At 46.6% G+C, this 16,492-nt stretch overlaps 1 protein-coding gene across 4 annotated transcripts in view; it reads right to left on the minus strand.

Moving 5' to 3' along the window:
• Positions 1-1,104: 1,104 nt before the first annotated feature.
• The window catches only part of ARB2A (ARB2 cotranscriptional regulator A), a 264,973-nt gene continuing 249,585 nt past the window's right edge, over positions 1,105-16,492 (minus strand). For all 4 annotated transcript variants that reach the window (XM_065046978.1, XM_065046977.1, XM_065046979.1 and 1 more), the window contains one exon: positions 1,105-3,215. In XM_065046978.1, the coding sequence (XP_064903050.1) occupies positions 3,073-3,215 (143 nt within the window). In that variant the 3' untranslated portion in view covers positions 1,105-3,072. The remainder of the gene's footprint in view (positions 3,216-16,492) is intronic.

A 16,492-nucleotide genomic window follows, 5' to 3' on the forward strand; every position in this document is an offset into this window, starting at 1 on the left:
ACACTTTTCATTTGTACTTTTGAATGAAATTCCTAGGCAAGGGGGGGGGGAAGGGGAAACAACAACAACAACAACAACAATCCAACGATTAGTGATGTTTCTCGGGGACAGAGGAAAAATGCGCATTCGCATGATAAGCAGCAGCATCTTTGGGCTGAGTCTGGGGAGAATCACACCCCTGCAAACAGCATATAGTGCAGATGAGGGGTTTCTTTTCTTGTTCCCCCCCCCCCTATTTTATTTCTCCCCACTGTGCTTGGGGGTCCGCTGGGTGTTTTCTTGGCGGAACATTTTTTTCTGCCCCCGCTTCTTGGCGAGCGAACACCGCTCTCGTTGGCCCATGGCTACAATGTGGATTTTCGGCTCACACAAGGGTGTGCGAAAGTTTTCGAGTGGGCCATGAGCCTTTGGGTAGTGAGGAACTGCAGGATTCTCATGTAGACCCTATTCTAGGGTACTTTTTTTTGGTGTGTGCGTCACTTTGGGGCTCCCACTCTGGATGTTAGGGATGTCAGGGTGTCGGGGAGTTTCCCCGTGGTGAAATCGGGAGCGGGTTGATGTGCTAAAGACATCACGGCGTGAGGGGTGGGCGGCGTCCAGCTTTAAATATATGCCCCCGCATCGATTAAATTAACACCCACCCCCCCTTCTAAGTGCGCCTTAGGGCTGCCGTTGTCACCTTTCCAGGGGACACGAACGGGAAGCTCTCACGCCCTCCTCTGTTCCCGCTCCCCCGGGGTGACCTTTGCTACGGTCCCCGCTTCCCGCGCATCCTCCGCTGGCAGGGGCGGAGATACCCCCCCCCCCCCCAATATCCTTCTCCGCGAAGAACCAGTCAACCCCCCCTCGCAGGGGTAGCTAAAGGGGAAAGGGGCGGCGGGGTGCGCTGTCCTACGCGGCTCCCCGCAGAATTGGGGCGCCGGGAAGCCGGCGCTTGTCCTGGAAGCGGGGCGGGGGGCAAGGCTTAGGCTCACACCTTATCCCCCCTAACCCGGCCGAGGTCTTGTTTGCAAACACTTCGCCCCCTCCCTCCGCCCCCGCGTATCCCCACGCTGCCCACGAGGGACCGCGGAGCTCGGCGCAGGGACACGAAGAGCACAGAAGAATAGTAAAGAGCATCTTTATTTTCTGTTCAGTGCAAGCGGAGAAATATCAGTGGCAAGGACCCCCCCGCTCTGCTTTTACAGATCCCCTACAGGAGCGAGCCGGGCCAGCTGAGGAAAAAAAGCATTAGAAAAAAGGGCAGTCGTTACAGTAGAAATTTTTGTACACTTGGTTTCTTATCGGCACTTGAAACAAAATAGATCCGTTTAGTAAAATAGACACTCAAAAATAGATCCGTTCCCGCAACATCTGGCACCCCGGAGAACCCCATTTCACCTCCCTGGAGATGGAAACGCGGAGGGGGGCACACACAAAAACCTCCTCCGGCTGTGGGAAGAAGCACAGAAACCCAAAATACGCGGTGTAAACCCCCTCCTGCCCCCCTAAACACACGGCTGGGGTGGACACAGGCCCGGAGAGGGGGGGAACCGGTTGCAGACCAACTCCTCTCCCCCCAGCCCCCAGCAACAGGTTCACCCGCGGGGGGGATGCTTGAAAATGGGAGAGGTTAAATGCAGCGGAGAGGTAGGGGGAAGGGAAACCCTATTGCCGGTAAACCCAGGCAGGGACGTGAGCGCTCCGCGGGTGCGGAGAGCCCTCCAAATGGAGGGTTTCCGCCCCAAAGGATTGGATAGTGATGGGGTGGAGGGGGGGATTCCCACGCTCCGACATCACCTTGTTTTAACGCTCCCCCCGCCTATTCCCGGCCTCAAGGGATAGGAAACATTACACAGAGGTGTGGGGGGTGGGATCGGGGGGTCCCAAATCCACGTATTTTGAGTTTTGCCTCCTCGGCACTAACAGCATCAGAGGCGAGGCAGGCACGGCCACTGAAGAAAAGATCACTTTAATTTAGCATCATCAACACTAAAAAGAGCTTAATTAGCGCGCTCGCTCGCCGGGCACGCTATCAGGCACATCTTGTCGCTTATCAGATGTTTTAGCGGAGAAAAGCTGCCTGTGGATACAGCGGCATCCCCGGCCTCCCCGCCCCCCACGTGGCGTGGGGTCCCCACGCAGGGTGACCCCCCCTCCTCACCCCCCAGCGCAGGGGATGAACCCGTTTGCTCAGGGAAAAAGGGAATAACCACGGGATGGCAAAGTCATTACAAACCTGGCGTACGAAAACGGAAGCATCTTTGCTTTTACAAATAAACAGGAAAATGTGCAATGTGTGCCTCTACTTTTTTTTTTTTTTTTCTTTTTTCTGTCATATTTCACAGTGTGACCCAGCCAGTTAGTGAATAGGCATTTTTTTTCTTTAAAAGTGGAGCTTTCAAAAGGAAGAGAAAATCTACAGATAATGCCATTGATCTCGCAGGAGGAGAAAATCTCTACAACAAAGGGGTTTGCCTATAAATCTGGACCAAACTTCTTGGTCCCTCCTACCAGCAGAAAATGAAAGAGCCAAGAGTTGATCCCACTTGGTCCCAGAGAAAAAGAAGGGTGTAAACCCACAGGCTGGTTTAGTACTTCTGAGTTTAGAAGCGTCTTTTGAAAAACCAAGGAAAACAAAACAAAAAAGAAAGTAATTCCTGTTTTGTTCTGTCTTAAAATAGAAGGAAGCAGCAAAAAATCCTGCAGGCAATAGGACCACGACGGAGCTGTTAAATTCTGGCATCAGCTTGGTGCAGGGCTATGTCAGGGCAATTAGAGCTGCACCATGCTGCACTGTGCAGTACCACTGTCAGCCTTAATCTGCGCGCTGATGGGCAGCACGAAATCCAAGTTACAGCCCACAGGAAGCACAACCAGTGAACCCATATTGCTTTGACAGTTGCACTCATCTAGAAATAATGCAAAACGCTATTTAGATGTATACATCACGACCCTGTGCTCTAGGAAGAAAACAATCTAATGAGGGGCTGGGAGACAGCTTGCAGAAAACAAGCAGTGAAGAGGTTGGTGTTGGTGCTGTTTTTTTTTTTTTTCTTTTTTTGCGTTTTTATAATTCTTCCTCCCCTCCTTTTACAATTCTTCGTATTTTATCCTGTTGGAACGGCGTGTTGGTGTTTGTTTCACTGAGCTGTTCTTGGCCTCCATGGCTTCGCTGAAGAACTTGAAAATAGATGGAAAACTCTTCCAGGAAGTTAGTTCATGCCGTTCTGTACCTGCAAAAACACAAAGGAGACAGTTTGACCGGGGGTCGTTCTGCTGCTGCCGGACACGTTTTGTTGATGCAAAACCTGGGGAATACGCAGAACTGATGGTGGTTGGCCTGGGGGGAGCACAGGGGGACTTGGGGCACACACACACGTATGCACACACATGTATGCACACACACACGTATGTACACACACACGTATGCACACACATGTATGTACACACACACACACACAGCTACACAGATCCCAGATCCCAAACGCATCTCAGGCCTGGCAAAATGAGACCTCAAAGCACCCTGTTAGGTAAAGCTTTGCTGAAGCACCTGACCTTGTCCTACCTAACTTGGAAAGTGTCTACTTTCCAAGGCTGCTGTACTTTGCACTGTTTCGTTTTACATCGCTTTTAGCCTCACGCATGCATTTTTAACCAGCAGAGAACACCTGACCTCAACAACAACCGATGCATCACAAGGCATCCTTCGTTCACCCTTTCCCAGCAAGCCCATACATTATATTTATGCAGTAAAGTGAGCCTTTCCTGCTTATCCCTTCCCTCTGTGTACATATTTCTTTTTGTTGTTGGGTGCTTCTATTGTTTTACAAGTGTTTCCTTCCACACATGATGCATTCGCTTTATTTAAACAAAAAAAACCCCACAACAACCCCCAAAACAAAACCAAGACGATGGAGATAGGGAACCAAGAGCTATGAAAGACTTGGGACGTCTTTCTGGGTAACCCAATTACGCGGAGATGCTGCCTGGAAGTCTCAGGATCCTGGGCGTCTGTTTGATACTTTAACATTGTTAATGATAATTCTTTAGTCTGTAATAGTAGGTCATTGCTATGGTTACTCTACAATGGTGCAACACTTCGCTTTCCCCTTCAGCTATTCGCTGAGACCCGGTAACCACATTTGTTGCCTAGCAACAGTTTTGTGACAGTATCACAATCTGGGGGTGACAACAATGAAGGACACGGTGGCCGTGGCCTGCCCGGTAGAGAGAGATGCCACGTGGGGCAGCCGGTGGTCCCCGCAGGACGTGGGGTGGCTGGTGGTCCCCAGAGATGTGGGTTGGCTGCCCTGGTGGGATGCTCTGGCACGGCAACACCCGCACATCCACCTTCGCATCCCTGCTGGGACTCTCATCCCCTGTGTACCCATCCTTGGTGGCTCCATGCATGCTGTCCCCTCCAAAAGTGTTAGATGGAGGTGCCACCCATCACATCTTCCTCCCTGGTTCACTCGCAGGCAATCATCAGACAAGCTCCTCCGAAAAAGAGAAAGAGCTCTCGACAGAAAGACACCACTTCCCACACAAAGAGACGTTTTTGTACAAAGAGGATCCACGTCATGTGCACACAGATTCTCCCCCACCCTCTGCAGTCGTTGCATGGAGACAATTCATCACATCTTACACAAATCTCCCAGAGGCGCCTCCTATACAAACACTTCCCACCTGCAAATTCACCCATCCTTCCGCAGAGCCTCTTCGCTGTGAGTCTGTCACGTCTTGCAGGTGGTTTTCAGTGCAGACCACCTGCCCCGTCCCCTGAGAGCCACCCCACAACCACACTTGCCAAGGCTTGTTCTCACAGAATCCCAGAACGTGAGGGGCTGGAAGGGACCTAGAAAGCTGATCCAGTGCAATCCCCCCATGGAGCAGGAACACCCAGATGAGGTTACACAGGAAGGTGTCCAGGCGGGTTGGAATGTCTGCACAGAAGGAGACTCCACAACCCCCTGGGCAGCCTGGGCCAGGCTCTGCCACCCTCATCATGAACAAGTTTCTTCTCATCTTTAAGCAAAACCTCCTGTGTTCCAGCTTGTACCCATTGCCCCCTGTCCTGTCACTGGTGTCACCGAGAAGAGCCTGGCTCCATCCTCCTGACACTCCCCCTTTCCATATTGATCCCCAGGAATGAGTCCCCCCTCAGTCTCCTCTTGTCCAGCTCCAGAGCCCCAGCTCCCTCAGCCTTTCCTCACACGGGAGATGCTCCACTCCCTTCAGCATCTTGGTGGCTGCGCTGGACTCTCTCCAGCAGTTCCCTGTCCTGCTGGAACTGAGGGGCCACAACTGGACACAATATTCCAGGTGTGGTCTCACCAGGGCAGAGCAGAGGGGCAGGAGAACCTCTCTGACCTACTGACCACCCCCTTCTAACCCACCCCAGGTACCATTGGCTTCCTGGCCACAAGGGCCCAGTGCTGGCTCATGGTCATCCTGCTGTCCCCAGGACCCCCAGGTCCCTTTCCCCTACACTGTTTTCCACCTCGGGGTCATCCCCCATGCAGAGATGTCCCATCACATCAGGAGGACGAAGCTCCCAGCACAACCCCTGGCCCAACAAACCTGTCCCTCAGGTCATGGCACAGTTGGGCATACTACAGTTGCATTCGCACCAGCAAAGACATCATCTACCAAAGCTGGTTTTATGGAGGAATGGGCTGCCCTAGCACACCCCAAGGACACTCCTGCACAGGTCGGTCTCTTCACACAGGTGTCACAGCACGCAGTGGCATCATGTTGAGCCCCCAAGAGGCAAAACATCTCCCCATGAGGGTTTCTGGCCCCTGCAAGTGCTCTTCCCACACAAACAGCGTCCCTGCCACTGCCGCCTGCCTGCATCCGTCTCCTCCTGTCTCCATCGTATTCATCCTCATTAATATCCACTGGATTAAATTAGATGAAAATAGAGGCAGTGAACATGATGCTTTTTCCCCCCCCACCCCTTTTTTTTTCTTTTACCAACAACCTTTCTCCTGTGTGAAAGGGCCATGCAGAAACAAAAAAAAAGACAAAACAATAAGTTTTCTGAAGCCTCCCCGTCCCTTTCTCCGTCCTGCCATCTCCCATGCACCCTCCTCGTGTCCTCAGGAGAGATCAGGCTTACATTCACTGGTGTAACTGAAACTGATTAACCTACAGCTTTCCTGTAGCAACCCCTCTCAACCCACCCCTCTCTAAAAACAATTCATGCTTTGAGTCCAGAGGGACTCTATGATTCAGCGGACTAAAGCAATTCTAACACTCCCTATTTTCCCTTTCCTAGGAACAATCTTACTGACAGATGAACAATTTCCCTGGTGATAAAATCACTACAATGGCTATTTAGTTTCCAGGATTATGACGATTCTTTGCTTGATTAATATTGCAATAAGAAAAGCTTGCCAAGTATCTGCCTTGGCCCTTTATAGTCATTTAAAGGTCAAATTTTGTCCTTACGAATTCACATTCAACTACTACTAAAGGGAGAGTCCTAAAAATTTAACAGTGCACAGACTGTGCATTTATGATTTATATACCAGAGGTCTGGAGAATTAGACAGAAGAAAGAGGACTTAAGTCCTAAGGGCGATGATAGATTTGGCCATAAGGTTTTCGCCAGAGGAAAAATATCATTGACGGCTACAATTTCAATTGTGTATTTAGTAGCAGACAAATCTAAATTAAATTCATGAGCAGCCATTTATTTTTTGATAGAAGAAATCACTTGTGAGAGTCAGATAATAAGCTGTTGCACTAAAGCCAAGGTCCTCTAAGGTTTTTACACCCCTAGCATTCCCTAATTTCAAGGGCCGTGACAATAAACTGCAGGATCTAATATGCCATATTAAGCGATGGGTTGTCACACAACGTGTAGTTATTTCAGACATTAATTCTTTGACAAATCTTAGGAGCATGTTGCAACAGAAAGACATATAAAAACTGTTGAGTGTGGGAGACAGCTAGAACATCCTAAAATATGCTAAGGCTACAGTTGCAAGAGAGAAAACAATATCAATCCCCCTGCTCCCAGGACCACAAAATGAGAGAAATGCCATTTAAGCAGAGCAACCACCCAGTTGCTAATGTAGAATGAGTTAGGGAGGACTGGATGTCTATTTTAACATGTACAGAACATCATTGGAAAGGAGCTCCAAAGAGAAGATGTATCCAACAATGTGCGAGGTGAAATTAATAACGGCTGCAAAACAGTGACCAAGTTTCAGAATCAATTTACCCACCACCACACAGAGATATTGACAGGCAGAAATAAGGAAGACTTGCCAATATAGTTGTTGATACAAAAAGATCAGGTAAGGGAATAGTTGCAAAAATTTGATATACAAATCATCGGGTCTGGATGACACGCATCTGAGGGTCCTCAGGGAATCAGTTAATGAACTTGCTGAACTACTGGCAATTATTTCTGAGAATTCATGCACAGGCACCAGAGGAGGGAGGTGGAGGTTGGAAGAAAAACAATGCTAAGTTGAGAAAAGGAGGATTATTTGAAACTACCACAAGTAAAATATACCTTTGAACAATAGTAAAGTAAGACATCAACATTTAGAAAAATCGCAAGTGCCTTTAGGGCAACAGGAGCTTTAGAACAGAACAGGCTCAGATTTGACAAGAACAGCTGAAAACCAAACTTGACCACTTTACTGAACCACAAAAATCACCAGGCGAGAGATTTATCAATTTATGTGTCGTTCTGCATAAGCCAGTCTGACAACTTGGGGGTGGTGGGAACCTGAGGAATCACTTATAATGGGTTATGACCCTCACTGCTCTACTGGGCTGCAGTCACCCCCAACTCCTGTTTGCAAATGATTTGCTTTACTCCATCTGAGGACACCTCACAATACTTGAGATTTATGGTAAAGCATCTCCCAACTGTGCGGTCCCATGCCCATGCTGGCTCTCAATGCAAGCATTACCTCTACCAGTGTCCACCATGAACATGGCACCTCTGCAGGCTGGGTCCAGACTCAGCATCTCAACTCAGCTCAACTCAACTCAACTCAACTCAACTCAACTCAACTCAACTCAACTCAACTCAACTCAACTCAACTCAATTCTCAGCTCTCAACTCAACCCAACTCAACTCTCAACTCAACTCAACTCAACTCTCAGCTCTCAACTCAACCCAACTCTACTCTCAACTCAAAACAACTCAACTCTCAACTCTCAACTCAATCTCATCTCATCTCATCTCATCTCATCTCATCTCATCTCATCTCATCTCATCTCATCTCATCTCATCTCATCTCATCTCATCATCTCATCATCTCATCACCATTCCTCACTGTGTTGCAGTTTGGGACTCTGCTTTCTGTAATTACTACCATGAGTCTGGAACAGCATCACGGTTCATCAGGCTCACTGAGTTTCAGCTTAAGAAAGGCAAAACTCTGCATCTGTGAAACAATGTATGGTCTCTCAGACTGTCCTGGAAATGGGCACTGGTGAACTTCCTGGGAAGTGGCTAGAGCATTTGAGAAGACAAAGAAGTAGTAATGATATGGGGTTGAAAATATACCTATAAAGTCCCAGAGGGATCTGTATTAGGGCTCAAGTCTTTTAAATGTGGTTATTAGTGATCCGAAAGAATAATGAGAGCATTTACTAGTTAATTAGATTAATTAGCAGATGATATATTGAATAGGACATAATGCAAACATAAGAAGGGACAGAGAAATAATATTAAGGGCAGCCTAAATGGGCAGGAAAAATAAGGAAGAGGAAAATCAAAAAAATGAATCTGGGGTTGGGGTGGCCGTGCAATGCAACCAGGTGAACGATCCCAGTGGCCACTTGCACATGCGTGTGCAAACGTGTTTTCACTGCCTCCCCTTTCCACTTGCACTCAGGACAAGCAGCTCAGCAAGACTGACTGAATTCCTCCGTGTGCACCCGTGGAGGGAAGGAGCTCTGCAATCCTCGTAAATTCACTCTTGCCGAGTGATTACCAGCTGTGCAGGACAAAGGTGCCCTCCTATGGTTTCTGCCCACCGCCACGGACAAAAGCCTCCTCCTGCCGTGCTCAGACGATGCTCGGCACAATGGTGACCCCCCGCTGTGTTTACAAGATGTGTGGGACAAAGGCTTCCCATGCTGCACAGTTGCCCAGGAAGATCTTCCATACATGCCTCCTCACCGGAATATCTCTGCGGGGAAAAGTTCCTAGTTTGAAATTATCTCCGAAGATATTAGACCTCAGGCTTGCTTCTCTAAGTGGTGGTTTGTCTCTAAATAGGCTGGGCTTATACAAGAATTAAGGTTGCTCCATGCAACCCATTGGGATGGAGAGCGTTGCTGCTCTTCACCAACCGTCTTGCTCAGCGGAGGGTTTGCAATTGAATTCTGCCCTCGTGGTTGCGGTCCACACCGAGATGCTGCCATGCTGCAAAACATTAATGCTGGTTTGGGGCAGGACACTAGCTTTTCAGTCTTGCCCCCAAACATGGGCAGAGGTTGATTTAACACTTAGGATTTAAGGTACAGCAATACAGAAGGCCTTAAGTTTCCTTAAAACTTGATTTTAATGCTTCAAAGGATGAAATGCAGACTTTTGGGGGGTATTTGCACAAATAGAAGCACTTTAAAATGTATGAAATGTGTTTTACCCTTATTTCCATAACTCCGAGAAGCAACACAATTCATTCTTCCATTACAAATGAATGAACAAACAAGCCAGTCCGTTCTGACCTGGGAACGTGGGTGTGATACGCCTTTCAGAAAGGATTTTTCCTCCTAAAAGTTGTGAGTCAATGGAAATTTCTTTCTTTCTTTCTCATGTTACACAAGCACATTAAAATCTTCATATAAGGATTAAACCCTTAGGCATGCAATTCTTTAATTCTGCAACTCTCTAGTGACGTAACTATACTGTTCAAATCCCCACATCAGTGTGAGAAAAATATACTTTTTCCTCTGTTGCCTCCATCTTTCTGGATGCTATTAAATGACTTCTGTATCACACAGTTATTTCTAAAGAGAAATTTAACTTTTTAAAATTATTATTATTTTCTAAACTTTGAGTGCATCAGATGTTATTAAGAATGACAGAACTATTTTTTAATTCATAAGGTATCTCCATTTACGATTCCTGGATCCTATGGATCTGCACAGGAGGAAATTACCGTGTCTGTTGTGAGTGTTTTGCTCTTGCTGATATAAACCTCCAGGTCTCAAACTACCAAACAGAACAAGCTCTCAAAGCATCATCAGTAAAGCAAAGGAAAAATGAGATTAAAAAAATATACCTTGCTTAAAATCACTAAATACTTCTGACAGGGAGGATGAGAGCATCAGGAAAAATTGGGAAGGAGTCCATTAGTTCCAGAGCTTTGAGAACTAATGACCTTAGGAGCTTCTGCATATGCACTTCTAGACATCTTAATGGTAAAGAAAGGTTAAAAGCTTAGGCAAAATTAAGAGACAAGCCATACGCCAACTAATGAAATGGATGCAGTGATTTCTGAGAGGACATTAAAAAACTCAAACAAAGCCCAAACCTTGGTGTATTTAGTTTGGCTAAGAAGTAATAGTTTTTGGAGTCATGGGCATGATAATAATCTAAAAGCAGCTGCACAGGGAAATGAATTATTTGGAGGAGCCAAGAGGGAAGAAGCAGAGAAACCTGAAGAAATTAAATACAGCTTATAAAGGGGGCTTAGACAGGCAGTAAGCTGGTTTAGATGCAATATTCACCCAAGGAAAATTGTGGGAACCCTTGTGGTAATGCTAGAGAATAGCGTACACATACTAAAGACATTTTATACTTGGTTATTATCTCCTGTGATACAGACCAGTGTTTATTTTTGTTGGACATCTATTATCTCTAATATCTCCAGTGGGATAATGGAAACAGAGCAACAAGCATCCCACCAACCTTTAACAGAGATTATCCCTGAACTCGCCTACTTGCAATCAGCTTTTTCCCACCCTTCGTTTAAAACACACAAACTACTCACAAGAAGCTATTTAAAAAGGTAAAAAAAAAAATTTAATAAATTCGTCTTGCCCCGTGAGCAACAGATGCGAAGATTCACACAAAAGCTCAGTGCAAGCAAGGTTTGCAAAGGGGGAAAGAGATGGGAGGCTAACACAGCTGTCACTTTTCGCTACTCTTCATTAAATATTAAGGGCAGTCCCATGAGCACGGGTCATTTGTTTGCTCCTCTGTGTGCTAACTGGTCGAATAAGTGAGAGCTGTAAGGTTGTTCCCTCCTGAGTGCAGGTTATCCAAAAGTCAGGTCATTTTTTGGGTCACCAGAAGTCAAGTAATTTACTTTTGAGTATATATTGAAAAAAGGAAAATGTCAAACAGCTATAGGGACTTTCCAGTAAGAAGCAAGCAGTGCCCTGCATCCAGGACAGAACCGCTCTTAATCCCAATGCAAATAGATGTAGTAATACAAATTGCACACAATTGCATTAAAAAAAAATAAAAATAAAAAGAAAAAATGAAGGAGCCACAAACAGTTAAAAACACAGGCTGATTAAATAACATCTCAAGAGACACAACAGTTACAGGATCTCAGGCTGCTGGCTGCTCCAAATTGCTGCTCTGGGGTAAATAGTCCTGAAAAGCAAATGTGTGTCCTTGGTCCCAAAATTTCACAAAAGGTCTTTCGCACGAATGGGCAGGATTGCGGTCAAACAGGCGATCCCCTGTAGATTTGCTCTCACCTGTGCAGCGAACACCGTGAGACTGGCTGGATGTGGGCACAGGCAGAAAATACCAGATGCTGGGGCTGGATCCAGACCCCTCGGATAGTGGGAGGGCTGGGGGAGGTTTTGGGGGGCACCATTCGCATGAACACCTCTCCGAGGTGTCACCTCTTCCAGCCTTGCTTTTGGAAGGAGAAAGGGAGAGACTTGGCCACCTGGCAAAGGGCAAGCATGGTGGCATGCCGGACAGACGGAGGCTGAAACAGCCCAAATTTCTATGATTCTCTCTATGATGCTATGATAAATTTGCACTGGGACCCCAGCTGTCCCCAGGCAACTACAAGGTTGAAGATGCACAAATGCAGCCTTTTGAGGAGTGTCAAGTAAGAGGATGTCACAACAAAATATAAGGCCCCTTCACATTCAGGCCAAGGTAGTGGTGGGGTTGCCTCCATGAGAACCTCATGTGCAGGTATCTCTCCTGACAAACATCCGTGGTACCATCCTGCACTATGAGAGGCAGCATGGAAAACAGCCAGCTGGTGGGACACTAGATAAACTCATGTCAGGATTCCTGGGGATCCAGTTTGAAAAGAGAGGACACTGACTTTGGGGCCATGCTAAAGGCAAAGCTGCTGAACGTGTGCTCCTGGTGAAACACCATGCGATGCTCGGGGGATGTCACAGCATCCAACCCATCACTGGCTGAACCAGACCTGCAGTGTGTTACTGAATGACAACCTCACCAGCAGCAATTTAAAGCGCAGAGAATGTTTGAAGGAGAGCAAGTGATTTCCTTGAAGAACCACAGAATCCTTTAGGTTGGGAAAGACCCCAAAGATCATCAAGTCCAACCATTAACCCAACACTGCCTAGTCCACCACTATCCATGTCCCTGAGAACCTCATGTCCGTCTGTCCAACCCTCCAGGGCTGGCGACTCCAGCACTTCCCTGGGCAGCCTGTTCCAATGTCCCACAACCCTTTGGGGAAGAAATTGTTCCCCAGATCCAACTTCAACCTCCCCTGGCGCAACTTGAGGCTGTTTCCTCTGCTCCTGGCGCTTGTTCCTGGGGAGCAGAGCCCGACCCCCCCTGGCTCCAAGCTCCTTTCAGGCAGTTCAGAGATCAGAAGGTCTCCCCTCAGCTCCTGTTCTCCAGCTGAACCCTCCAGGGGTCCAGTATACATGTGCTCAATACCACACAACTACAAATTTTAAAACTCAAGTTAAAATGATGTAGCATGCAGAGAGAAGTAGCCAGGGGTTGATTTTATACTTTTATCTATATATCTCTGTATCTCTACATATCTATATCCATATCTATATATTCTGTATCTACACATCTATCTATCTATCTATCTACATCTGTCTATCTACATCTATCTATCAACATCTATCTATCCATCTATCTATCTATCTACATCTCTATCTATCTATCTATCTATCTGTCTATCTATCTATCTCCATCTATCTGTTTATCTGTCTACATCTATCTACCTGTCTATCTCTAGCTATCAATCATCTATCTATCTATCTATCTATCTATCTATCTATCTATCTATCTATCTATCTATCTATCTATCTATCTATCTATCTATCTCTGTAACTACACCTTTACCATTATTTAAAGATAAATACAATAATTCTTTACCTGTCAAATGTGAGATAGGATATTCAGGTTACATTGCACTAAGATGTTTTTGGGGTAAGAACATACCTATGGAAGGTACGAGATCTCAACACTGGAAGTTAAGAAACAGGTTGAAAAACCATTTCTTGGGAATATTATAGGTGTAGCTGACCTTGACCTGGAGCATGTGGACAAATCAGATAACTCCTGGAGTTTCCTCCTATCCAGCCCAATCTTTAATAGTCTGTGACTTTATCGGCTTTCTTTAGGCAACATTGTAAACACGTAAAGTTGATTGTATTTGCAGGGTACATCACAGTAGTCCTGAAGCATTTGAGTAACATACATTAGTGAGCTAACGAATTAGAAAAAATAAACCTTTATAAAATTGCACCCAAGAGGACATATAAAGTATTTGGCATTTGAAAACCATCATTTTCTCAAACAACAGAAAGGAAGATTATTTTTTACATAAAGAAGTTTTGACCTGCTCAAAACCCCACACTTCCCGAGAAAACATACATCCACGTGGCTCCTTGGCAAGACCACTAAAAAAAACTATTTAGGCTTGGAAGCTTCTACAGGTTATAAACCTGAAAAATACTAATTTACACAACATATCTTAACATGCTACAGCATCATACAAGCAGTCAGTTACATCAGTTTTCCCCCACTGCTTTCAAGTGCATGAATAATGGAGTTTTCTAAGGGCGAAATCATCATTACCAGGATTTTGCAGACTGGGAGGCTCAGCTGAGACTGGTGTTATCACCAGGAATGGACCCAAGTTCAATGTGAACACGCATATTTAAACACATGTAAAACGTACCACAGCAATACCCGGGAGTTAATTTAATGTGAAATACTGAAGGGTGGACTTTAAAATCTGAGTTTATTCCAAAATATGTACTCCTTGTTGGCAAGCTCTGCTAATTTGGGAGAGCCCCAAGTAGTTTCATGGATGACGGCAGGACTGGAGGTGTGGAAGGACTGGGCGCTCAGAAAATAGCTATTCTTAGTGATGGTGTTTTATGATTATTTGTTCCTAAATAATAACTGTGCCACCCAACATCCGGACGGAGAATTAATTATTGGAAATAATTCAGAGAACGCCGATGTCAGCTACTTCAGTGGAGAATATAATGTATCTGTAAAAGCCACCAAGCAAATGAAATTATGTAAATCGCTTGGGGAACAGCTGTACCAGAAGCGTGAGCATGAACCGACCCAGCTTTGGCACTTCCCACAAACACAGTGGCCAAGGCAATGCCATGGAGATGGCATCGCCTGCACTCAGGGCAGCTAGGAAGGGCAGCGACACTTTAGAATCCCATGTTATGTGATAGCAGAGACATCCCATCTAATAAAAATGTGAAAAAGCCCTTAATCAACAGCAGGATAAACACAGACTTGCAATTGCAATACAGCAAATTTAAAGCAAAGCAGCTGAACACAATTTTCTCCCCTTTCAGGCAAGGAGTGGAACTTGGAGACCGGCATGGATGCCGACACAGGCAGCTGTGGAAGTAACGAGGATCTTTCCAGGGGCGGGACTGAGCTCGCGACTAAGGAACAAACTGCAACAGGGATGAACATGCAGGGGGTATGAAGCACCACAGCAAATGCCCAGCGTTTTTGCATTTCAGCAAGAATCTGAATTCAATACATACTAAGTCTTTAGTGAATAAATTAATTCTCCCTTCCAGTGGAAAATGTTTATAATCTTCTGCATAAGGAACAGTCCAAATATTTCAAAAGGATTTCCCCCCGCCTGGAAATTTCTGCTTGTGTTATAGTGCCCTATTGTATCTGTGCAGGCAAAGGAGTCATGAGTCAACATGTACTGTTTACATGAGCTCAGATTATTTCCATAGGTACAGACGGAGTATTCAGTAACCTGTTTCATTTTATGACCATTGCCTTTGGCTGGCCCCAAACTAAGCCACTCCACCCCACCCCAACCCAACCCACCCCAATCCAACCCAATGCAACCCAACTCAACCCCGCCCAACCCAACCAAACCCAGACCAACCCACCCCAACCCAACCCAACCTGACCCAACCCACTCCAACCCAACCCAGCCCAATCCACCTCAACCCAACCCAACCCAACCCAACCCAACCCTACCCAACCCAACCCAACCCAACCCAACCCAACCCAACCCAACCCAGCCCAGCCCAACCCAGCCCAAGCCAACCCAACACAACTCAACTCAACCCAGCCCAACCAAACCGATCCAATGTGCTTTGGGCACCATCCATCTTCTGCCTGTTCCTCTCTTGCACAGCATTCATGGAGAAGCCACAGGAAGGGCAGTTTCTCCTGATTTTCCCTCAGAGGCTAACTTTTTGGTGGCTAAGAGGAAAAAAACCCAAGAAGCCAGGTGCTGTCTCTGCAATGCCAGCTTTGCTCCTGGATGAAACCCGAGCAAAACTCATCTGCATCTGGTCCTCCTCTCTTGGTGGCTGCTGCTACTGCAGGATGGTGGAAATGAGGTGAGAAAAGGGGAACGCTGAGATGCATCCACCCACCACTTTCCCACTCCCACTGGACACCTGCTCCAGGTGCCACCAGCTTCTGAAAAGGACTCAGCCCATTACATCACGATGGGTGAAACTTAATGGCCTAAGTCCATGTGATGCTGAAAATCCTGATTCAGCTGCTCACTACTGCTGAGGTGTCTAAGCTCCACAGACACCTCACCTCCTGACCTTAAAGCTTAGGTCTTTTACAGCGCCGCTTCTGTACACACTCAGAAACACCCTGGGCTTGACAGGTCAAATACTTTCATGGGTCTCAGACAGATAGAGAGACCCCTCACTGTGCCCTCTTCATTCCTTTTCAAGGTTTCATTTATCCAAATCTCTTCCTGCTCCATGCGCATTTTCCTTCCACCCAGGACATCTGTTTCTCCAGGACATCTGCCTCTATAGGGCATCCACTTTTGAATTCCTCCCCAAGAACCTGCCCACCTTGTGGCTCTTCTTGAACCCTTGTCCGTCACCTGGCCCTGATCCCCAGCTCTCCTCTCTTCATGGCTCACTAATTTCTGACTTTTCCTGACTTTTCTTTGACCCTGTCCTCCATCTCACTGCTACTGTGTCCATCCAGTTTCTCCTCACCAACATCTTAATAGAATCACAGAATAGTTTGAGTTGGAAGGGACCATCAAAGCTCACCCAGTCCAACCCCCTGCCATGAGCTAGGA

Source organism: Columba livia, chromosome Z, assembly GCF_036013475.1.
Source record: "Columba livia isolate bColLiv1 breed racing homer chromosome Z, bColLiv1.pat.W.v2, whole genome shotgun sequence".
NCBI classification, from domain to species: domain Eukaryota; kingdom Metazoa; phylum Chordata; class Aves; order Columbiformes; family Columbidae; genus Columba; species Columba livia.